This window comes from Crocodylus siamensis, chromosome 15, assembly GCF_052110815.1.
Source record: "Crocodylus siamensis isolate JL-2025a chromosome 15, ASM5211081v1, whole genome shotgun sequence".
NCBI lineage: Eukaryota > Metazoa > Chordata > Crocodylia > Crocodylidae > Crocodylus > Crocodylus siamensis.
Genome location: NC_143409.1, coordinates 47,180,628 through 47,206,103, shown reverse-complemented (window position 1 = coordinate 47,206,103; position 25,476 = coordinate 47,180,628). Strand labels below are relative to the sequence as shown.

Below are 25,476 nucleotides of genomic sequence, written 5' to 3'. Positions count from 1 at the left end.
TCTCCTCTGAAACTTTTGTCACACAGTTAATTCTACAGGTCTACAGTGTAGGGGATGCCCCAGGGCTCTGCTGGTATCCAGGGGCCTGTTCAGGCCATTTCCGTGAATATAACGCTAAATGTGACAGGAATGATCCAGTTTCCCCCTCCCTTTCTTGAGAGTCAATTTGGGACCTTTGGGTGCATCTACACATGTGCTTTCTGTGGAGTTGACTGATTAGCTCCGCAGTAAAGCATCACCATCTACACATGTGCTAGTATTAGGGCTCAGCAAATTGATACTCCACTGTAGGAGTGAACTGTCAGGGATAGTACTGTCCTACGGCAGAGTAACTCACCCCCCTGAAACACACATGTAGGTGGTGATGGGGCTGGCTGGGACATGAGGGTGATACAGCTGGGGAGCTGCCTGCCACCTAGCCCTGTGCTCTAGCACCATTGTGCCCCAGACAGCCCTTCTGCAACCCAGTGCCCTCCTGGACCCCATGGCTAAATGACTGAGGTGGGGTCAGTCTGCAGGCCAGATTAAACCCTGTGGGCAAGGATCAGGTCCTGCTTGCCCTCTGCAACCCAGTGCCACCACCTGGAGCCGAGGGCTGACATGCCAAAAGGTTGAGCACCACTGACATAGACAAATTCATAGGAGACAGCTAGCTGATAGCTATGAAGCAAAGCAGTCTGGGATGTGGACCTGACATCCCTCAATCAGTGATGCCTTATGTTCTTATAGATTTATTAAATCATTTTCCAATATTTTATTTTTTTCAGGAAAACCCCCCCTTTTTTTTTTCATATATCACTTGCATTCTATAAATCCCATCTACCTATCAGCTCCATTTCTTCCAGTCACAAAGAAAGGCAATATTGAACACCATACTGTTTTTATTTAGTCCCATGCAAAGTCTCACCATGGATATAAAGGTAGGGAACTTCTCCCTGTTTCTCCCTGCTCTCCTTTTCCATGATGTCTTGAATCAGTCACATTAATTTATTTTATGCAAAGCTTAGAGACCTACTTGATTAATAGCCACTTTATATTTTTCATGATAAAGGCTGCTAAAGAGAAAATACAAGGATCAGATCTGATCTCTTTTTTCCCCTCCTGGAAAAACCCAGAATTCCCTGGTTGACCTCAGTGGAGTTAAAATTTCCGCAGTTTAGAGCCAATGCCAGTAAGAGGAGGCTCGGGCCTAGAGTACGCTTCTGGCTCTGAAATTTGGCATTTTCAAATGTCTCCACATAAGCAATGGATCTATTTCCTTCAAGCTACAGGAAATAGCCTGAATTTAAGGCTAGAGAGGTTTTCTAGTGCGAGATAAAAGTTTTTCCTGCATGCAATGATCTGGTTAAATGTCCTATACAATCAGTGGGGGACTGACTTCCTGAAACATTTTGAAAGTAGTTATGAGCTGGAGGCTGCTACTAAATACCCTTGAATTCAGTGGGACATATCAGCGGTTAGGTGCTTTCTAAAATTTAGTCTCCTTCTAAATGTTCAAAAAAACACTGTCTGTGGTCATGTTAACTTTGGTCGGACGTGGAACCTAAGGGTAAGTTACAGTTCCTATTGATTTTATTGGATGACTCTGTATTTTCCAACCAGTTTTCTTAGGGCTCCTAAGACATCCCTGTTTCTCAGGCTGTAGATGAGAGATTCAGCATTGCTGAGTGACAACCGTATACAAGACAGAAACAGTCATATCTTGCTCTGATGAGTGGTAGGAGCTGGGTCTCATGTACATGAAGATGGCAGCCCCGTAGAACATGCCCACCACAGTCAGGTGTGAGGAGCAGGTGGCCAGAGCTTTCTGCTGCCCTTTGGTTGACTTCATCCTTAGGACTGCAGCAAGGATGCGAGCGTAAGAGGCTAGGATGGTGGAAAAAGGGATAAGGAACATAACAATACTACACACAAATAGCAGAGTCTCATATTGGGATGTTTCAGAGTGGGACAATTTGAGCAGGCCTGGGACATCACAGAAAAAGTGGGTGATTATTTTAGAGCCGCAGTAGGGGAAGTGCATTGTAGAAGCTGTAAGAATCAAGGCATCTGCACACGTCCTGATCCAGACCCCACCTGTCAAACCCAGGCAGACTCTCTTGCTCAGGAGGAGAGGGTATTGTAAGGGGTTGTAGATAGCTACATACTTGTCATAAGGCATTCCTACCTGGAGGAGGCACTCTGCTCCACCCATTGTCAGAGAGAGGAAAATCTAAGCCCCACAGCCAGCTAGAGAAATGCAGTTTTCTAGGGTTAGAAAGTCTGCTGCCATTTTGGGGACAACTATTAGTGTTTGACAGAAGTCCAAGAAGACCAGTTGACTGAGGAAAGAGGTACAGGGGGTGTGAAGGGAAGAATCCACTTTGATTAGAAGTATGAGGAGAGCATTTCCAGATATGGCAGCAATGAAGGCTAATAAGATCAGGGCCATGGAAAACACGTGTACATTGGTCCAGCTCAGGAGTCCCAGCACAATGAAGTCTGCTGAAGAAGTTTCATTCCCACTCTTCATTTCCTCTTCATGTGCCTGTGCCTGAAGCCCTGGACAAGAACAGCATTCCTTAGGGAACGGGCGCACACGTCCGAATGGAGAATACTAACAGCAACTGAGGCACCCCACAGGTTTCTTCTCCTGTGGAACAAATGACAGACAGTATGGTTGATGAAACAATAACCTCACTTCCCTGGGAATAGTAAACACCATTTAGGCTGAAGATTTTCTAAAATGAGTTCCATGTTTTGTATGTCCAGCTCCAGTCTGTCCTGCACCCATTCTGGGGCAAAACTCATGAAAGCTTCAGACAAATCATGCCTCTTCTATGAGATCTCATCATGTCTGGTGGACTCCAGGGAGAGGTGAGCCTCTGACTTCCCCAGGAAGATGCTAGATCGTGCCCATGTGCCTTTCTCTAAGTAAGAAAGTTGGTGTCTTGAAACATGGCAGCTGGAGCTCATCCTCCACCGTGGGAGAATGAGTGATAGGAGAAGCCAGTTGGCAAACACCATTTTCAGCAAGCTTTCCTTGGCTGAATTTTCTGGCTGAAGCAGTGAACCAAAGAGTATCTCCACATATGCAGGAATCAGAGCTCAAAGTAATGATGATACCTTTTATTAGACCAGCAAGATTTTTGCACAAAAGATAAATTTCTTCAATTGCAAGCTTTTGGCATCAGGCACTGGAGAAAAGATTGTAAAAGTGCTTCTGGGTAGAAAAATGCCTATAAATAGGAATAATATTTCCCACTTGTTATTGCTGACCTGGTATGATCATTCCCTTTGCTCTCACATTGCCTCGGTCACCCACATGCACAGCAGGGCCGAGCTGCTGGTTAAAACTCACTGGCCTTAAAAATGAGAGGATAGACAGGCACTGGCTGAGGAGACGATGTGTGCCATTGAATAAAATCTGCAAAGAATTGCCTGTCCTTCCACTTTTTGGATTCATTTGAACTGAGACCAGAGAAGCTCCAGGACCTGCTGCGAAGTGTGTCCTGGACTCGGGAGGTGGGTGACAGGTTACTCCATTGCATTTGATCCCTTTTGGTGGGGCTGAGACTTGGGCAGAAGCCTGTTACATCCGGGAGGTGTCCGGCTGCAGTGCTCTTAGTACATGGGGAACCAGATTCCCTGGAGGGCGAACTCCTGTCCTCTCTCTCTCTCTCTCTCTTTCTCAGTCTGTTGATGAAACCCATCTACAGCATGGGAAGCCATTGGTAAATCTTTCAAAAAACTTGAATGTTACAGCAGTAGCTTTGAATAAGAGATACCGCTCTGAAGCACTGTCTTAGAGGGACCACCGCAAAGTCCCTTTGTAGCACCACAGGGAGCAAGGGACTGCTGGCTCCGCTGCACCTGGGGCAGTCGTGTGTTGTGGGTGCGCGTAGCAGGGGTCCCTGACCCTGTTACTAAGAGACAGGGTGTCCCCTTTAAGTCCAGAACCTTCCAGTCACAGCCGGCTGGTCAAGTAGGGGTTAAGGCTCAATTCCTGCAGCCGGTCAGGTGACAGGAAGGGGAAGGCCAGAACCCTACAAATGGCGAGTGGAGAAGGCCAGAGGGGCAGCAGGGAGGCGGACTCCCAATGACTGCGGTGCCGTGGCTGCAGTCTCTGCCGGAAGACTACACCATGCCCGGAGCCACCCTCATGATCATCTAAAGTAAGCAGGCATGTTGCCTCCCTTGTTTAATGTTAATAACCAGTGGTTTGGGTGAGGCTGTTTGGGGAAGAAGGAGGACCCCAGCGCCTGTGAGGGTGCAGCATTTTCGGATGCACTGACCCTGGCGCCAGGGCGGGTGCAGCATTTGGGGGTGAGTAAACCCCAGCGCCACAGAGGGGCAGGAGCCCAAGTGAGGGGTTTTTTTGAGAGCTAGAGCCTGGCAGTCAAACCCTGATGAGTGTGGAGGGGGCGGGGGGGTTGACTGACAGGCCCAGCTAGAGAGAAAAAGGGGTAGGCCCACAGCGGCCTAGACCCCAACATAAAGGGGAATTAAGAAATACCATCTGTGAGGCTTGGGCTGTGGTGTAGGGGAGGAATGGAGCTGCATATAGTGGTCCCTGGCATCGGGGCAGGAAATGGGCAGCCTCCCGCTTGATTACATCACTTAACTAATTACCAACAAGGCATGGCAGACAAAAGGTGGGCAGTTGGCCCATAACAGGGTGGCGGGGTCACCAGTAGATGGACCTCAAAGAGGCCCCCACCCCGTTACCAGGGGGGAAGCTATACTGGATCCCCATGGCACTGACTTTGGTCCCTGAGGAGTTCACCTTCTCTTTCCCTGAACAGAGCCAGGGAGGGGATGGTTGTGACTGGGAGGCGGGGTGCACTTTGGGGTTATAAGGCTGCTCCTTATTTCAGGTCAGCAGTTGCCCAGAGATGAGACCAGACAGTGATTCCCTTGCAAGAGCCCAAGCTACCGACCAGGAGAAGTGAGGCCTACACTAAACACATGGAGAAGCAGGAGGAAAAAGAAAGAGAAAAACTTGGGTGGCAGCCAAATAGTTGCCACCCCTGCCCAATATCAGGGATGGTGCGTGAGAGTGGGGCAGGGCTTCTAGCCAGCACCAATTTACTTTACAACCAGCCCCAGCTCCCCACAGAGCAGCCCGTGGTCCTGGGTCTAACACTTAACTGATTTGACTATTTACACTTTATTTCCAAAACAAGAATAATAGGAAAGGTTATTTACAAGTGAAGTTAAGTGGCATAACCAGAATCACAAAAGAAACCAGAATGCATTCGTCAACCCTTGACTCAAGAACCACAGGTAGGGGAACTGGCAGCCAGTGCTGAGGTGCTACCACATGGAAGCAAGGTGCTCCCTCCCAGCAGCTCCAACAGGCTTCCCAATAAGCAACAGACTGCAACAGGTTAAGCTCTTCTGGTCTGCAGCAATTAAATCGTATCAAACCCCAGCCATCAAAGAGGCTGAAGAGTGACCCTCCGTGGCAACCAAAAATGCAAGCAACAAGCAAAAGAGTAGGCTCCTGCAGCAATCAGCGTGACCTAAGCACAAAGCTCAGGGACTCCATCCAATGACAATCAGCTGCAGAATAAGGGACAGGACTGAGTCCCCTCGGGGCAGTCAGTGGCAGAGGGTCAGCAGCACAGGCAGCTCCCAGGGGTCGTTGTTCTAGACCCCTGCTCCAGATGACTGGCGGGGCACCCACACACCTCACAGCTTGCCAGCCCTGCTCCGAGCGCTGGTCTGTGCCCCGAGCTCCCAGGGACCTTCGTCCAGGCACTCTGCCACTCCTCAGGATCCCAGTGCCTTGCCTGCTGCTGTCCTGCTTCCCCAGGGAAGGTAAGGGGTTTCCTCCACTCACTGGCCCAGCTCCCTGCTCTGGATAAGGATGCCGCCTGTGCTCCTGGTCGCTGCCTCTTCTCCGCAGTGGAGCGGGGGCTGACTGCCAGCCCAGCCTCCGGGACGCCCGGCACGTCCAGCATACTGCAACTGGGCCTCGGGGCACCAGCTCTCTGCCCCAAGCCCTGGCCGCGGCTCCCTCTCTGCTGCAGGGCTGGAGGCACAGCGACTGCTGCTGCCTTCTTCTCCCAGGGCCGTTGAGGCTCTTCAGAGGGGTCTCTGCTCCCTCCGCTGGGTCAGCTCACCCCAGCTCTTTCTAGGTCTCCTGCATCATTCCCCAGAGTCACTGTCAGCAGCCCCCCAACACCAGTTCAGCTGCTAGTTTTATCCCCTCCAGCCGTCCCTCCCTGGCTTGCAAACTGGCCAGCCTGGGCTCAGGGTGGCGGGCCCCCAACTCTGGCCATCCCCCTTCCCTGCGCATGAGGGGACTGAAAACCCCTTTTTTCGACTGGCTTCTCGTTCTCCACAGGGCAGGGCTCCCTGCTCCCCCCTTGGGGTCGCTCAGACTTCACCGGCCTGTTTCTAGCCCAGGGTAAGTGTCTTGAGCTGATCTGATGAGTCCACGCTGGCAGTCTGTTACAATTATATAGTCAGTAGATTTATCTTAGAAGTAGTAGGAATTAGTTTTTGAGAGATTATTAATATCCCCTAGTGATAAGATACCCCATAGTTTATAAGGACAGTTTGAGGAAAAAAACAAGAATGGAGAGACCAGGATCCCACCCAGTGCATGTAAGTGGCTTGCTAGGGCTTCTCCTTCATTTCTCTTGCTCTCGGTTGGGAAGTCTTGCACGCTGGTTGCGTCTCTCACCTACGGCTTTCCGATGCAGGACACTGTCTGGGTCTGTGCATGTTCTCCCATCTCAAGTGTCTGGGGCTCCTCGCAACCTCTTGCTGTTCAATTTGTGAGTCTCTTCTGAGTGTCTTCGAGTGTGTTGCTGTCTTCCTTTTTCCTGCTGCTTCTCCATGTGTTTAGTGTAGAGTCCTATGCTCCTGGTCTATAGTTTGGGCTCTTGAAATGGGATGAGCTTTAAATCTCATGTCTGGGCTTCTGCCAAGCTGCAGGAGTGACTGCCTGTCTTGCAGAGGCGTGATGAGAAATGTAGTGCCCTGAGCAAGGTGTTGTTGAGGGTTGGAGAGTGCAACACTTGCCCAAGGTTGGTGCCTTCTGGCCGTCCTCTAGACATGCTACTGCTGGTTCATTCCTATCAGATCTGACCAAGCAGCTTTGCAAGACTCCTTCACAACATCTTTTGCAAAACCATGTGGGAATTTCAGAACAATACAGCCCCAAATAATTCTATAAATGTTGCCTCCCATGTCCTCACCCTCATCTTCTCCCTTCAGTTCTTGCTGCTGAAGATTCAGTAGCTTCAAGCCCCACAATATAGCCTCTCAAAGCACGTGGCCACAGAACAGGCAGAGATTTCCCATGAGGAGCAGGGATTTAATAGTCTTTGGCAGGACCCAGGACTTCAGGACCATGGTGTTCCCCACAAAATAGGAAAAGTTGTGTTCCCCACAAACTGCAAAAGAGTAGGCCATCCCCATGTGGGGAAACTGGGCCCCAGAGCGCCTTCTGCCAATCCTCTCTTCCCTTCCTCCAGCTCCCGGCGCTCCAGGTCCCAGACCGCCAGACAAGCTCCCACCTCCTGAAAGCCTGAGGACCCCTCCTGCCAGGCCCAATAACAGCTCCCTCCTGCAAGGGCGGACAAGGGCAATGGTCAGATGGTTGGCCCCGGCAGCACCAACCAGGTGAGTGTGGCATGACCTGAGCATGTCCAACCATGTGCTTGTGGTCTGGTTGTGGAGATGAGGAAACCCAGGCACAGGCTGCATGAGGGTCATTGACAGATCCAGGGATGGGGACTAGGAGCCCTGGGCCTTGAGCACTACTCCCATGTGGTCTCGTTCCTGTGCTAATGGTGCCTCAGGCCTCCTGTTTCTCCAGGAAAGGCTGTGTTCAGGCAGGTTGGGCAGCAGCCCTGTGATTTCTGGGGTTGCTGTCGAGAGTGTGCAGGACGGCACAGCCTCCCATCCCCTCGGGATCCCCCAGAGTGTGCAGAAGGATCCCAGCCCATGGCCGTGTTAAGGTGCTTAAAGGACTCTCTGTGTTTCCTAGCAGGATGTCACCAGTCTCAATGACTGCCTGAAAATTCAGAGCTGCCGGGCTTTCCTCCCTGGCCATAAATGGGATCAACAAAACTGGCAGCTGGAGGAGCTGGAGAAAGCCCTTGTCTGGCTGCATGGCATAGAGAAGCTGGGGGTCCTGCATCGAAAGGTGAAGTCCTGGGGCTCGGCCCTGTGCTCTCAGCGGGTAGATGTGTCTGTGTGCCTGGTGGGAGGTCACTCATGGGGTTATTGGGCTGTGGATGATAGATGTGTACAAACACAAACACACACACGCAGAAAAAGGAGTCAGCACTCCGGTGTCTGTGTTCACATGCAAGGGTGCTGTGACAAATACATGCATGTCCCTGTGCACTGGAGAAGGGTCTCTGTGTGCATGATTGTGCACCCCAAGTTACACTCACTGCTCAACTCGAATGTAAATGTGTCTCACGTGACCCTGCATTGGGGTGAGGCCGGGTGGCTGGTGTGTCTGTGGGGATGTTAGAAATGCACAGTAAATGGAGTATTGTTAGAATATTGTTAGAAATGGAGTGTTGTTAGAACTGCACAGTTTGCATCTCGTACCTGATAAGCAAAAACACTGCCAAGGACTTTTCTTTCTTAGCTAGCTTTGTTACAGTTTTTCTTATGCTAAATCACTCCTTCAGACTGCCCCTGGTTCTCACATGCAGATTACAGAAGCTGGAATTCAACTGACTGTGTCCTTGAAAGGGGGTGGGATTTAAACTTTTGGTGACCTAAAGAACTTTCTGAGCATGCGCGATTAGCTGATGCATATTCACCTATCCGCCCTGCATACTTAAGTAGTTAATTATAATATACATGCGATGGATGAAGTGACGTGGTCACATATATGTTTGTATGAACCGGAAATGAGTTGTAAGAGTTCCTGTTTCTGCACACGTGCCCAGGAAGAAAGAGATAAAAGCAAGCTGAGAATTTCCTCAGGGGTGCGGAGTAATCTGAGTTCTTTGACTCTGCTCCGACCCTATTTGCAAATACACCTTTTGTGCTGCTAATAAGTGTGTGTCTGAGATTTCTTCGCGTGCGTGCCTCCCGAGAAACAAACCGCAAATTTTTGCAACAGGCATGTGTCCTGTGCGGTTGCTTGCTGCTGTCTGCGCTGACTCCTTTGTTCCCTTCTGCTTCCCGATGAACCTCCAGTTCTGGATTGAGAAGGAGCAGCAGGCGGAGCAGTGTTTTCAGGACCGGGAGCAGGAGTGGGAGGAGGAGGAGGAGCGGCTCCAGCGGTTGGGGCCGAGGCTCGGGTAAGAGGAGGAGGAAGGTGAAGGGCTTGTTCATAGGCCCGTGTGGAAGTTCCCTGGGCATTAATGTCTGCCCACATGGAGCCAGGCAGGGCATCACTGGGGCTGGCTCAGACAGCAGGGAGCTGAGCAGATTTGGGTCTTGAGTCCTCTCCCTGCCAGGGACCCTCCCACGCTTACCCCCTTCATGGCCTCTGACACTTCCCCCTTCCTCCCAGTCATCCTCTTACAGATCCACTGGAGTCCCCAGTACCCTCCACCCCAAGCAGCTTCCCCAGGGAGGGTCTTGTCTGGGACTGATGCTCCACTTGGACCCTGAGAGGACGAGCTTTTTGGGCCTGTTAGGGTGAGGTGACAAACCCATGCAGGGCAGGGAGGAGTCTCCGTGCTATTGTGCAGGACAGCTCTGGTCTCCCTGCACAGCTTGAAAGTGCCTGAAACAGCTGTAGGATGGGGGAGCATCCCCAGCACTAGCAGGAAGTGATGGGTGAAGTCAGGCAGCATCCTGCTCAGCCCAGACCAGCACAGTTTGCTGCCAGCATGGCCCCAACAGAGACCACAAAGGAGATATTTGTGCCCAGACTCCAGGCAGCTTCAATGTTTTCCTAACATTTCCCCTGTTCTTCCCTTTTTTTGCAGGGACAAGAGGTGGAGGGACCCTCATTGCCATGCCAGGCTGTCCTTATTTCCAAAGCCCAAGTTGCCTCCCATTTAGTTTAACCCCAAATTTTGATTAATAATTTAAAACTTAGTTGGACTCAGGATGTCTTTGGAGACCTTGGTTGGTACAACATAGAAAGGAGGACACAGAGGTAGAAAAGGGTACAATGGATATCAGGAGGGGGTGGGCAAAGGAGGACATGCTGCAGCCTCATGAGATCCCAACATGCCCTTGACAAGAGGTTGGGACAGACCTGTTTGTGTTCAGGAACAGAAACAATGTGGTCCCAACACAGGAGCACTCCAGTCGGGGCTCAACCGTGGAGGGAAGCTGGGGCCATTCCTCACCCTCCCCAGCAGCCCTTTCGCTGCCCGGAGCTGTCCTGCATTGCAGCAGGTTGCACAGGAGGGGTTGAAAGCAGGAGGACCAAGTCCATAATCCTCGGAGTGAAGCTCCGGGTTCAAGTTGGCTTTTGAGAGGCAAGTGTGTCCAGAAAATAAATAGCTGTGTGAAGCATAAAGGTTTTGAAGTAAGAAAACCCCCGAAAGTTGCTACAGGGTCTAGATACCAAACTATCTGGCAAATTCTAAATGTAAGAGGGGAATGGAAGGATTGTAGCCACTTATTTTATTTGAATCGGTGCTTGCATTGAGTAAATTGTGTAGCCAGGCTGTTTCTTCCAGATACAGAGAAAGAAACCCTTTCCTTTTCACTTCCTCCATGTACAAAGTCTCCTTATGGATGTCAAGTTAAGAAGCTTCCTCTTCTTTTATAATTCCTCTTTAGTGATGCAGTGCATTAACCAAATTTAATTTATTTCAAACAAAATGTATAGTTCTACATGTCAATAGTGACTTCCCATTTCTCATGATGGAGAAAAAGGAAAAAATGAAAATTCAAATGGAGTGCTCTCATGTTCTCTTCTCTCTCTCTTTTTTTCCTGCTCCTGTCTCTGGTAAAACCAAAGGATTCAACTGATGAGCTGTCTGGAGTTAATTGCTTTAAAACAGATGTGAGTAGTAGAAGATTCAGGCCCAATTTCACCTGGCAAAGTGGCTGCTGGGCATGTGTCTGTCTGAAGACTTGACCTATGTCCTGCAAGAGAATTTAAGCCTTTTGCAGGACATGAGCTACACAGGTTTTCAATCCTGCATAGTCTTGCAATAATCTGGTTAAATCTCCTGCAACAGGGGCTGGAAGGCTTTTCCGAAAGGATCAAGTGACAGAGGAGCCTGAATGCCCGTGTTCTGCACAAGGACACAGACAGTTAAGGCAGGGGCCGCAGAAATTTAAGGTTTCTTTGTTCTGAATGTTTCAAAATAGTCTCTTGGCTTTGATCAGACCAGTCACATAACAGGAAACTGTGGTTATCAATTTTACTAGAGGACTCAGTATTTTCCAACCAGCTTCCTAAGGGCTCCTAAAACATCCCTGTTTCTCAGGCTGTATATGACAGGATTCAGAACAGGGGTGACAATGGAGTAAAACACAGGCACAATCTTGTCTTGCCCGGTTGAGTGGTAAGCATTGGGTTTCATGTACGTGAACATTGCTGCCCCGTAGAACATGCCCACCACAGTCAGGTGTGAGGAGCAGGTGGCCAGAGCTTTCTGCTGTCCTTTGGTTGACTTCATCCTCAGGACTGCAGCAAGGATTATATGTAAGAGGCTACTATAATGGAAAAGGGGATAAGGAGCAAAATACTGCTATTCAGAAACACCACAGTCTCATAGGTGGAGGTGTCGGAGCAGGACAGTTTGAGAAGGGGAGGAACCTCACAGAAGAAGTGGTCAATGGATTTTGAGCCACAGTAGGGCAGACGCATGGCATAAATGGTATGAACTAAGGCATTTATGAGAGCACAAATCCATACTGTGGCTGTCAGGCCCAGGCAGACTCGTCTGCTCAGGAGGACGGGGTATTGCAAGGGTTTGCAAATGGCTACATACCTGTCGTAAGACATGACTGCCAGAAGGAGGCACTCTCCTCCACCAATGGTCAACATGAGGAAAATCTGAGTCCCGCAGCCAGCCAGAGAAATGGTGTTGCCTGGGGTCAGGAAGTCCACTGACATTTTGGGGATTATAAACAGGCTGGGGCAGATGTCCATGAAGGCCAATTGGCTGAGGAAAAAGTACATGGGGGTGTGAAGGGAGGGAGTCACTTGGATTAGAAACATGAGGAGAGCATTCCCAAACACAGCGGTAATGAAGGCTAGTAAAATCAGAGCGAAGAAGAAGATGTGGACTTTGCTGTGATTCAGCAGTCCCAGCAGAATAAATTCAGTTGCATTTTGCCTCTCCACTTGCACTTCTCTTGGTTGGTCCTGAAGGAAATAAAGAGAGAAAGCTCATAGAAAGTGCATGTTTTGTACTGAAAACTTGGTGATGCCATATTTGTGGCCCATTTGCAAAAGGGCTGTCTGCTCCACGCAGGAGAAACAGCTGTGGCAGCAGAAATCAGACTAGCTTCCCTTTGGGATGGGGCCTTCAGCACTTTGCTGCCAAGTCAGACTCTCTATCTGCTAGTCCCCCTTCTCACAGTTTCAGCAGGAAGGCTTCAGGGATCCTGCCCAAATGATTCCATGTGCCTGTGATAAGTGGGGGCTGGGAGATTTATTTTGAAAGATTTATTAATTAAAAAAACCCTTTTCGCTTCCTTTCTGTTCTTTTCTGTGCTGCTGAATTCCTTATACAAATCAGATTATTTTTTACTTAGAACAATATAAGCAATTGTTTGACTGTGGTCTTCAGTACCATTTTGGCTGAAGGATTATGCAATTCAGTCCTATTTTCTGTGCCATGACTGAAACAGACATATCCAGCCATAAATTTTATAGATTTCATAGACATTAGGGCTGGAAGGGACCTCGGAAGATCATCGAGTCCAGCCCCCCGCCCGAAGGCAGGAAGTCAGCTGGGGTCATAGGATCCCAGCAAGATAAGCATCCGATTTGCTCTTGAAGGTCTTCAATGTAGGTGCTTGAACCACCTCCGATCGCAGGCTGTTCCAGACCTCGGGGGCTTGGACAGGAAAGAAATTCTTCCTTATGTCCAGCATGAAATGGTCTTGCAGTAGTTTATGACCGTTCGACCTCGCCATCCCTTGGGGCACTCTGGTGAACAGACATTCCCCCACATACTGCTGGTCACCCCGATAAATTTATAGGTGGCCATCAGATCACCCCTGAGCCTGCGCTTTTCCAGGCTAAAGAACCCCATGGCTCTCAGCCTGTCGTCATAAGGTCTGTTTTCCTGACCTGTAATCATGCGCGTGGCTCTCCTCTGGACTCTCTCAAGCTTCTCCACATCCTTTTTGAATTGTGGAGCCCAAAACTGGACGCAGTACTCGAGCTGCGGCCTCACCAGGGCCGAGTACAAGGGGAGAATGGTGTCCCAGGATCTGCTTGAGAAGCATCTATGGATGCAAGCCAATGTTTTGGTCACTTTAGTAGCTGCAGCATCACATTGCAGGCTCGTGTTCATCTTGTGGTCAATGATGACCCCCAAGTCCCTTTCATCTGTAGTACTAGCCAGCGTAGCACTGCCAAGCCTATAAGGATGCTGCAGGTTTCTTCCCAAGGTGGAGAACCTTGCATTTTTCGGTGTTAAACACCATCAGGTTCTCGTCCACCCATTTGCTGAGCCTGTCCAGGTCAGCCTGGATCACCCTCTTGTCTTCTGGTGTGGATGCTTTGCCCCAAAGGTTGGTGTCATCAGTGAACTTGGCCAGTCTGCTCCTGACTCCAATGTCCACATCATTAATGAAGATGTAGATCATGCTGTGTGTGTGTTGTAATCTGTCTCTCCTCCAGTGCTGTCGTATCTTTATTATGGTCCCCTAATACATCCCCGTGGTCCCCTGCTGTAGGTCTGGAGAGCCAGGGCTCTGTCATCACTCTGCATGTTCAGTCCAAACATCTGGGGGCTGGGGTGGCGCGGGTGCTACAGTGCAGGTTTGGTAGCCTAAGAAGGTCATGAGTTTGTGACCATAGCAGAAATGCACAGAGTAGTCTTGTGAGATGCCCACAAAGTCTGCTAAATAACTTGCTATATATAACAGGTGCAGTTCCTGGAGAGCTGCTCTAATTAAACTTACTGTCAAATGTATTATGCCCCTCCACATTTAAAAATGGCAGTGGGATGGTTTATTTAAACCTCATTCAATGAGGTTTAGATAAAGTGCATCATGGCCATTTTACAACATGTGGGAGCTCAGTACATGTGATGCTGTGGCAATGCTGGAGCCTTCCAATTAGCATACAGAGCAGACTTAATTAATCAAGCCCACTCCTATGTTCGAATTAGAGCAATGAATGAGCATGTGGAGGCAGCCAAAGATTTAACAAAGGCTAAGGATCCAGGCAACTCAAAGTGTCTGAAACATGCCCTTTAACAACCCCAGCAGGGGCCACGGGGTAGCTTGTGAAAGAAGGGAGACAGACAATTCAGTAAAGCCATTTGTATGTGATCCTGCAAAGCTTGGGCACATGCTCAGCTCCATGGATGATAGTGGAGCCTCTAGCTCCACTAAATACAATAACAGGGTGCAAAGTCTTGCAGGGGCAGGAGGCTTTCAGGGACAGAGCCCAAAGGTTAATCTTTGAAATCCAAATCTCTATGTGATTCATTCTTGTGAGGCACATAAAAAAAACAAAACAAACCTTGCATGTTCTCGCTAGGGGATGGATTCAAAAGAACTAGACATGAACATTTGAATGAGATCAGAATAAAAAATCCTTATCTGAATCTTTCAATGAATTGTAGCTCAATAAAATTGTATAAATAGAGTTTCTCCCCACGATGGCTGTACAGCCAGTATTTCACCCCTTACTACTGTTGCTCTGTAAACTGCTGCTCCTACTGCTATTAGCAAAGCTCTATAAACCACACCTTTACTAAGCAACATTCTGCTTTACTTAAAGACAGGCTATTCCACTAATTCATGAAGTTATCTGTACATTTACATATTATGCTCATCACATTTTAATAGTTTTTCTGCTAAAATTAATGCATGTTATTATTGACGCTACTATTTGAGATAATACATGAAGAAGCATTTACTCTGACCTTTATTTAAAAATCATAGCTGAAATCAGATACAGAAAAGTAAATAGAAGAGTGCTGGTGTTGGCAGTAAGATGTACCTATTTCTCAAGATCTAAACCTCTGTAACTGGAAAACTTAGGAAACAGTCACTTACCTTCATGAGTGTGATGTAGTTGAGAGAGCAGTTCCAGAAAAGAAAATATTGATCTCTTGAGCCAGAAACTCTTCCAGATATATTCTACTGGGATTTTCTATTCCTAGGGACATCATTCATTTCCCCATCACTCTAGTATATAAACACCTATAACAGAAGCATAGTTTTGTGATCAATATCTATTGCACTATGGAAAGAAATAATCAACTCCTGTAAATGTCATCTTTCTGTAATTCAAAATGTATCAAAGAACATTGCATCGTTACAGAGACAGGAAGTGAGGATTTGAATTAATATGTCCATCCTTTAATATTGCTCATTATATTCTTACAGAAAGGAATCAGTTCAAAATAGTTTGTGTATCAGTTCCACTTCCTTTTCCAAAATGAAAGATTATTACATTAGATTAGATTCCAAAATATTTCATTAAAGATCCATGCCTGAAATATGAAAAGATCTTTGTGGTTCTTACTGTAGACTAAAAACTGGATCATTGAGAGGGTCATAAAAAGAATCTGGAATGAATACCAAAGAGACTGGTGGACCCTTTGCATTGAACATAGTACAGGAAGATGGAGTAATAGCAATGCATCCCCAACTTGCTTCTACCGGTGCCCACATCAAGTTCTTATAGATATGAAAGCACGAGTAATTCTCAGAGAAAAGCCAGTCTGTTATATGCTAAATCAACATTGGGAGAATTACATCATCCAAGCAGAGATTATTTTAAAGCACTAAACAAAACAATTACATTAATTTTCCCAGGCCCTGGGGGCTCTTTTCCCAAATCTTTAATTAAAGTTCAAAAACAGGTAAGGCCCTGTACTAAACTTCTCTGTAGAGATGTAAGGGAACAACTGTGGCCTTCTGCTTGAGGAGATGTCTTTTCCTCCATTGGCTCAAGGTGGGAGAGGCTACAAAACACAACATTTTGAAAAAGGGAAAACAATATTTAATTTTTTCCTAAATGAAACTCTGCAGTTATGTGCAGTGTATTTTGTTCATGAGGGAAAGCATCCCAACATTTAGGAACTTTTGTTGCAAGAGGAATCCAGGCCCTAACTGGTCCTAGATGACATTAATCAATGAGGACCAGCCATTCTTCCAACATGCATGTGAAAACATATCCCATATCAAGGGGTCACTTTTGAACATAGCCAGGGGGAAAAAATGAGTGGGTCTACATGGGTCTCAGTGCTCTACATTAACTGAATAATACTAATTCTGGTGGGGAACCAGGCCTACACACCTGAGTTTTGCAGAGTTTCTATACAAAGAAGCCGCAGGTTTTCTTGAGTGAGAACCATAAATGCAGTTCATTATCTGAGACTGGCTTGCCTGTAGGTACACAAGTCTGAAAATGGACTTGCATCTAAGAAGCAAGATGGTGATTAATGGGAAAGTTAAGAAAGGCAGGACTGACAGCTAGGTAGATCTCAGTGCTTGACCATTATGTCTCTATGGCTGAGACCACATAACTAATTATTGGCACTTTTGCACAATTTGGGATTCAATTTCCTTGTGATGGTGATGATAGAAGCTATAATTTAGAGAGACTCCTTTACTCGGAAGACTACAAGTGTTGGGAATTGGGAGCTGGTTCTACAGTTCGAGGAGTTGGAGATAGAGACTGAGGGTCTGCATAGGTCTGCTCCACAATAAAGTCCATTACTTAGTTCATCTCATTCACACATACCTGTGTTTACTAGGGCTGCCAATTACTACAGTGGTGACATACAACTGCCCAGCATTCCCTAGATTCACACCTCTGGAAGCAGTTTCCATTCAGTACCCAGATCAGGGGTCTAAGGGCTAGAAGGCAGGGCCAGCCTCCATCTGAGGCACAGCTTGAGCTGCATCCCTGTTTTTTTGTCTTCTTCCTAGATCCACATATCTCCCTTTCTCCACTTCCCAGTGGGCCAGCTGAAAGAGGAGGATCTCCTATAAGTAATGCCTGGCTCATGGCCTGGTAAGTGATTACTTCCATGCCTTTGAGGCATTTTAAAGTGAAATAGAATTTATAAGTGTTATATTGTAGGCTTTCAGGTTTGGTTGTCTCCAGATCTGGGTTGTGAAAGTCCCCAAAAAAAGTCTTTTATGCCCCAGTTGGCATTCTGTTCCTGTGCACATAACACTATGAACCAGGACAACTCAACGGGACTATATAGTGCAGAGTTATCAAACTTATGGTCTGAAGAACCATAATGTGGTCCACAGGGATAGTGGAGGGGTCTGCTCTTTTTGATGGGGCCTACCACTGACATCTAGGCCAGAGTCCTGTTCAGGACACACAACACCAATAGAGGGTGAACGATGGCCACATAAACTGCAACTAGTGACATGGTTCCTGTGTCCAGATCCAGCTTAGATATTGGATATCTGGGAATGGAGTTAGCCAAAACCCATTACTATTGGACCTAGCTAGAGGATAGGAAAATGTTCTACATGTGCATGTGCCATCTCTCTCTCTCTATTTTCTTCCTCTATAGCTGACTGTCTAAGACAGTGACCTGAGATAGTGGAGGTCCTGAGCCCTACACCAACTTGCCTAGGCTGGCCATGAAACTAGGGTAACTTGGATTTTGGTGCACAACACTCGAACCACCACACTGCTGTTTGGCCATGAGCCAATGAACCAAGCGATTCTCTACCACTTCTTTGGAACGTGCCGCTACCATCGTCTTTGAAGAAAGGGTGGATCATAGTGCAGGAGTGGAAGCTTTTGTTGTACTGGGATCAGAGGGATCGGCTGGTACCCGGGACCTTTCACTTCCAGGACAGAAGCCAGCTCACTGAGCAACATGCCACAGATATGTGGGAGCAAGAACAGAGCTTTGGAATGGACGGGGGGGGGGGGGGGGGATGCTCCAGTCTCAAACCCCTAACACATTTCTCAAGTAATCAATCCACCAAAAAAGTCAGTGGCCCAGCTTGCTCCTAGTGAAAACAATGTCAAAACTCACAAGGAGAGCAACAGACCAAGATCTGACCCATATTTCACTGGAAAACCCGCAGGATTCCCAGAGTACAGATTAAGGGTCAGAGCCTCCTTCACCCCCTTTTGGCCCTGAATTGGACTCTCACCAGAACTGAACTTGAGGCTGTTTTTGATTTGGGCAGGAAGGAGAGAGCTCTGGTTAAGATGTATGTACCAGCAAAAACTAAGGGCCAGCCTCATGTCCTGTGCAGCTAGAAGATACATTCCCTTGGCCCCAAATTCTCCAGCTCTTTCCTGCAGGCCCATAAATGGGTCTCTGTTCACTGAGGACAGTCCAGCTCTGTCATCTTTCAAACACCCCTTCAGTTAGTTGAAGGCCCCTATTAAATCCCCACTCAGTCTTCTCTTCTCTAGACTAAATAAGCTGAGTTCCCTCAGTCTTTCCTCATAAGTCATATCCCCCACCCCTTCACCATTTTTGTTTCCCTCTGCTGGAACCTAGCCAATTTGTCCACATCCTTTTGGGGGAAAGGGCAGGGGTGGGATGGTGCAAAACTGAACAAAGTACTCCAGATGTGGCCTCACCAGGGGAATAACCAGACACTTCCAATGACCTGCTGGCTATACTCTGACCGATGCAGCCTGGTATGTCATTATCCTTCTTTGCAACAAGTGCACACTGTTGGTTCTTATTCAGCTTATTGTTCATTGTAACTTCCAGGGCATTTTCTGCAGAGCTGCTGCCCAGCCAGTCAGACCCCAGCCTGTGCCAGTGCATGAGATTGTTCTGTCCTAAGTGCAGGGCTTTTCACTTGTCCTTGCTGGGCCTCATGAGATTTCTTTTAGCCCAAGCCTCCAATATGTCTAGGTCACTCTGAATCCTAGGCCTACCCTGCAGCATATTTACTGCTTCCCCAGTTTGGTGTCATCTGCAAACTTGCTGAGGGTGCATTCTGTGCCATCTTCCAGGTCACTGATAAAGACATTGAACAAAACCGGCCCCAGGACCAACCCCTGGGGCACTCAGCTTGATACCAGCTGCCAACTAGACATTGAGCCATCTGATTATCTCTCTCAGCTGAATGAGTTGGACATTTTTCAGTCCACCATACAGTCCGTTTATCCAACCCATACATCCTTAGCTTGTCTGCAAGAATGTTGTGGGAGACTGTATCAAAACCTTTGCTAAAATCGAGGTATACCATGTCCACTGGTCTCCCCGCTTCCACAGAGCTAATCGCCATGTCATATAAAGCGATCAGGGTGGTCACAGATGACTTGCCCTCGGTGAATCCATGCTGACTGTTCCTTATCATCTTCTTCTCCTCCAAGTGCACCACAGGAATGGGGGATGACACCCTGTATAGGAGGGATCATGTTGGGAAGAAGGGCAGAGGAGTTGCTCTCTTTGTGAAACAACATTACACCTCCCTGAAAGTGAAGATTGGAAAAAAAGAAGGGCAACTTGAGACCCCCTGTGTCAAGATACAGGGAGAGCAATGGGAAGGGGATTGGAATGTTGAAGTGTACTACAGTCCTCCAAACCAAGAGGAAGAGCTTAATTAGGGATCTCTAGAAAACTGGCAGAGGCTGTATGCTCTTGGGGCATAGTCATCAGGGTTGACTTCAGCCACCCAGACATCCCATGGGATGAGCACTCAGCAAGATTGGATTGGTCACAAAGCTTCCACACTTGCATTGAGAAGCTCTATCTAACTCAAGAAGTCTACAGGCTGAGCAGGAGCAAGGTACTCCTTGACTTGGTTCTGGCCAAAGGGGATGATCGGTTGAGCAACCTGAGGATCAAAGGGAAACTGGGTGACAGTGGCCATAAGATAATCACTTTCTCCATCTACCATAAATCAGGGAAATTTAACAGTAGGTTAGAAATCCTTCATTTTAGAAAAGCTGACTTCCACAAGCTTAGGAGATTGGTTGGTGAGTCCCTGCTGGACCACAGTCCAGTGAGGAAGGGAGTGCGAGGAAAGTGATCATTTCTCAAGGAAGCAATCTTAGGAGCACAAAGGAAGTCCATTTCCTTTCATAAGAAAGGCAGCAAAAGCGTTGGGTGACCCCCTTGACCCAAGAGGTAAGTCATGAACATCCTAAAAAGAGACGCCTACAAAGGGTGGAAGTCAGAAATAACCACCAGAGAGGAGGACTCGCCACCTGGATAGGGGAAATGAGGTTGATGTCATAAACTTGGTCTTCAAAAGGTCTCCCATGATGTCCTCATGGTAAAATTGGGAAAATATGGCCCCGACTACTTTATGGTCTGATGGCTCCAAGGTAGGACCCAAAGAGTATTGATTGACAGAACTGAGTCAACATGGTGGAAGGTGACCAGTGGCATCCCCCAGGGTTCAGTACTTGAAGCAGTGCTTTTCAACATGTTCACCAATGATTTGGATTTGGGTATAAATACTGAACTGGCAAAGTTTGTTGATGACACCAAACTATGGAAGACCATGGTCACACTTGAGGAAATGAGCTTGGCCTGGCATGACTGGCCCATAGTGAAGCCATGTAGGCTATCCTTCTGAATACTGATTTTTTGTTAGGTGATCAGTAATGGCTTCTTTGACAATTTTCTCCAGGATTTTACCAGGGCTTGACATCAAACTGACTAGCTGGTAATTTCCAGAATCCTCCTTTCTCAAAGACAGGCACCACATTGGCCTTCTTCCAGTCATGTGGGACTTTTCCCGAGTGCCAAGACTCTTCACATAACTTTGCCATAAGTTGCACAATGATGTCAGCCACTTCTTTTAGCACTCGGGTGTAGTTCGTCTGATTCTGCTGACTTGATATTTAACCTTTGTAGGTGCTCCCCACAAGATCTTCACCAACTATGGCAGGGTGATCACCCCCACCATAATCATCCCATATCCTACCCAAGCAGGCTAACATCCTTGGACTGCTGGAATACCAATGTGAAGTATGCATTCAGGAGTTCGTTGTTGATCTCAGTGTCAGTTATCAGCCATCCCATTTCAGCCATTAGGAACCCTATGCTTCAATTATTTTTTCTGCAGCTTCCTACATATCTAAACAAGGACTTTTTGTTGTCTTTGATTACAGTTGCCAATTTGTATTTGGCTTGCACCTTTGCTGTCCTAATCAGCTCCCTACAGGTGCAGGCTATTGCTAAGTCCTCCTCTTTGGTGGTTATTTCTGACTTCCACCCTTTGTAGGCTTCTCTTTTTAAGATGTCCATGACTTACCTCCTGGGTCAAGGGGGTAACCCAACACTTTTGTTGTGGCCTTACCATCCTTTCATAGCTTCATTGCACTATTTACTACATAAGTCCGCAATGCACAGACCTGTCCTGGGGCTGCTTGGGCCATTTGAGCCAACAGAACCCTGAGTGCCACGGGGATGATCCTACTGTTCAAAACTCTCCTTTCCCTGGTGTGAAGTGGGGGCCTTTCTTCTCCCCAAACCCCATACCTGTTTCCCCTTTCTGGGAAATTTCAGCACCAGCCCTACTATCAACAGGTTCATCAGCCACTGCCTGAGGACCTTGTGGGGCCCTCCTACCTCTGCCACAGACTCAGCTCGGGAGGTGGGCAGGGGGAACAAGACACACATCTTGTGCTAATAATACAGTGCCCACGGCAATGGGAGGCCTTAGAAATCAAAACTGATAAGAATTTCCTCCCAAACACATGAATTCATCCCATGGATTTGTACATTTTGTTGAGGTGATGTTGGGAACAGTCTCCTTTTCAGTTTTTGTTGCATATTTCCAAGATATACAGCTTGGAAGCTTCCTGTTTCTCCCTCCTACCTTTTTACACAATGCAATACATAAAACAAATTAATATATTTTATGCAAATTTTATGGACCTAGTTGGTTAACAGCCACTTCCATTTTTTCATGTTGGGGCTGCTAAAGATAGCAGACAAGGACTTAATCAGAGCTGTTTTTTCTCCTTTAACACCAAGGGCTCCACTGCTGAACTCAGTGGAATATAATGGGTATAAAACTGATGCAAGTGGAAGAAGAGTCAATAAAAAAGTCCTGCCTTGATGAGTGGGCATTTGAAACGTCCAAATCTAAACACATGACCTATTTCCTCTAGGATTATGGCTATACAGGATGTCAATCCCCTTTGAGGGGTTAGCTACATTCAATAATCATGTTCAATCTCCCATAATATAAGGTGTGTGTGGCAGAGGGGGAGGGGATGAGACAGGAAGAAGCATCTTGACACCTTTTCTGAAGTAATTCAATAGTAAAGGAGGTATAATGCTCTTTATTATAGAAAATCCCATCAGTGCCCATCTGGGCTTCATTCAGGCCTAGCACAGATCAGGCAAGTAGACCTCACATCAGTTTTGGGGGAGGATTCTGCATTTTTCAGGCAACTTTCTTAAGGCTCCTAGGACATCCCTGTTTCTCAGGCTGTATATGATGGGATTCAGAACTGGGGTGACAACAGTGTAAAACACAGCAACCAGCTTGTCTTGTTCTGGAGAGTGGTAAGTGTTGGGTCTGATGTACATGAAGAGAGTTGCCCCATAATACAGCCCCACTACAGTTAGATGTGAGGAACAAGTGGTCAGGGCTTTCTGCTGTCCTCTGGCAGACTTCATACTCAGGACAGTAGAGAGGATACAAGTATAAGAGGCTAGTATGATGGAAAAAGGGATGAGGAGCAGGACAATGCTACTCATGAACACCAGAGTCTCGTATATGGAGGTGTCAGAGCAGGACAGTTTCAGCAGAGCTGGGACCTCACAGAAGAAGTGATCAATGACTTTTGAACTGCAGTAGGGCAGATGCATAGTATAAGCTGTATGAATTGAGGCATTCACCGTTGCACAAACCCAGACAGCAGTTGCCAGGCTCATGCACATTTTCCTGTTCATGAGAATGGGGTACTGAAAAGGACTGCAAATTGCAACATATCTGTCATAAGACATGACAGCCAGAAGGAGACCCTCTGCTCCACCCATCATTAGCAGCAGGAAAATCTGGGTCCCACAAAGTGCCAGAGAAATAGTGTTGCCCAGGATCAGAAAGTCCATTGACATTTTGGGGATAACAATTAGGCTTGGACCCATGTCCATGAAGGCCAATTGCCTGAGGAAAAAGTACATGGGAGTGTGAAGGGAGGAATCCATTAGGATTAGAAGCATGAGGAGAGCATTTCCAGAGAAGGCAGTAACGGAGGCCAGTAAAATCATGGCCAGGAAGACGGTGTGGACTTTGGTATGCTTCAGGAGTCCCAGCAGGACAAATTCTGTTGCTGAAGTTGCATTGCACCTTTGCTCCCCCTCTTCCCTTGGCTGGGCCTGAAGGAAAGGAGGAAAGACCAGAAGAAAAAGCTCATAGAGTGGGCACACGTTTCTTGTTGTGCAAACCCTTTGGTGCCAGATTCAGAATCACTTCCCCTCTTCTGTGAAATGGCTGTCTGCTAAAAATTGAAGAAACAGCCCTGGCAGCAGAAAACAGAAACTTGCCTGCCCTGAGGATAGTGCCTTCATCAATTGACTGTCTAGCCAGAATCGCTTCTGCTTGCTGGTCCCCCACATCCTGCTCCCCTTGTTCCTGTCTGGCCCAGCTTCAGCAGAAATATTGTAGGGGGTCCCACCCAGCTGATTCTATGGGCCTGTGATAGGAAAAATTATATGTTTCCTGAAACATTTCTTTTGTTGGAAAATGATTTTCCTTTCATTTTCTTATATCTACATACTTTAGACACAGAAGTATTTGTCTTTAGATCAGTGTTTTTCAAACTTTCTGAAGTCATGAACATCTTTATTGTCACTTATTTTCCCATACAGCCCCTACCCCTATTCTAAAGACTAATGCAGAACCAGGTGACATGGCCTGGCATTCATCTTTAGTTTGACTGGGGTCTGTCCCGGCCCTGCTGTTTTTCAAAGTGTTTATTAATGGTTTGGATGCTGGCATAGAAAGCTTCTTGAGCAAGTGCAGACCATAGGAAACTGGGAAAGACGGTGAACACAGAGCATCTTGATATATTGGCAAGCTGGGCTAGAGCAAACAGGATGACAGGAAGACAGATACAGGACATAAAGGCAGGAGCGAGAGAAAGTTCAGGTACAGACAACTGGCAGGCTTTTCAGAGGCAAAGAAACCAAAGCTTTTGGTACTTGCTAATGTATGGATCAAAAGGACAAATTGTGGACATTTAAATCCGATTAGTCACAAAGTATTTCCCTAGATGGGAGATTTGAGATGAAATCCTGACCCCATTAAAGTTACTTCATGTGGTGTCTCTGTGATGTCCACACACCCCTTTAACAAAATTCTGTACACTGCTGTTTTTGCTTTCTCAATAGCAATGCTGTGCTTTAACTGAAGATAGAATACAAAACCATTCCTGAAGTTATCCACATTGCTATATAATCCTTATCAAGTTTTAGTATCTTTCAACTAAAACTTAAAATAGTAGCAAAACAAATGTTATTATTTATACTATCAATGGCAGTAAGAATGAATGAAATCGCACTGGCCAACACAAATAATAGAAAAATTCTTTTTAGCAAGCTTTCAGGCATAAATACACTTCATCAAGCTCTAAGCTTGCAAAGAAGTCTTTTTTCCAACTATTTGAGATGGTCTAATAAAAGTTATCAGATTTACCCAAAGAACCCTGTCTGCCTGTGTCTTTAGATCAATAAGGCTACAACCTACACCCCTGAAATTGCATTTACTTTTATTTTTAGTAAGAAGTCAGAACTGAGATTATGTAACACACGAATGGTGGTAGTCTTAATAAAAGATGAATATTTCCATAAATCAAAACAGCTATAATCTGCAGACGTATGACAGCAGTAGTCACTTACCTTCATCTGTCTTATCTAGTTCTGAGAGCAGTCCAGGGAGGAGAGTATTTTGAACTCCTGAGCCAGCAAATCTTTCAATTCTAGTCTACTGTGTTCTCGTCTATTCCTAGAATATAGTTGTTTCTACCTACACTCTGGCATATAAACAATAACAACAGATCCATAATTATGAGATCAAGATGTACTGTAATAGGAAAAGAGCTATGGCACTCCTGTAAAACTTGTTTTTATCACTGATACATTTGTGGTTCCAGGAGCACCAAAAGCACAATGTCTCACTGCATATCCAGAATAGGAGCACTTTAGGAAATATGTCCTTCTTATAGCATGGGGCAGTACTATTTTCCTACTGAAAAGAATTGGTTCAAAATATCTCTTGTATGAATTCCATTCACTTTCCCAAAATAATATACTATGATAAAGTCCCATTCCTGAAGTCAGAAAAGAACTTTGTGGTCTTTTTTATTGATTAAAAATGGTATGAACAACAGTGACCTAAAATAACCCAAAAACAATACCAAAAAGACCTCTGGACCCTTCACACTAATCAAAGTGATGTAACAACACTGAATCTCCAACTGTTTTCTACACC

General features: G+C 46.8%; 1 protein-coding gene and 2 pseudogenes across 2 annotated transcripts; all 3 read right to left on the bottom strand.

Annotated features, from left to right (window-relative positions):
* Window positions 1-1,572: 1,572 nt before the first annotated feature.
* Window positions 1,573-2,515, bottom strand: LOC149852595 (olfactory receptor 2V1-like; annotated as a pseudogene).
* Window positions 2,516-11,093: 8,578 nt separating this feature from the next.
* LOC149852594 (olfactory receptor 2V1-like) lies at window positions 11,094-15,248 on the bottom strand (annotated as a pseudogene). The gene is made up of 3 exons (XR_016439260.1): window positions 15,124-15,248; window positions 11,302-12,247; window positions 11,094-11,168 (listed from the first exon to the last, which is right to left on the bottom strand). The product of XR_016439260.1 is annotated as an olfactory receptor 2V1-like (transcript).
* A 7,149-nt stretch (window positions 15,249-22,397) lies between these two features.
* LOC149852593 (olfactory receptor 2V1-like) lies at window positions 22,398-23,354 on the bottom strand. Its single transcript, XM_090030143.1, has one exon. It carries the CDS (start codon window positions 23,253-23,255, stop codon window positions 22,398-22,400), a length of 858 nt encoding a protein of 285 aa, XP_089886269.1. The 5' UTR covers window positions 23,256-23,354.
* Window positions 23,355-25,476: the final 2,122 nt, after the last annotated feature.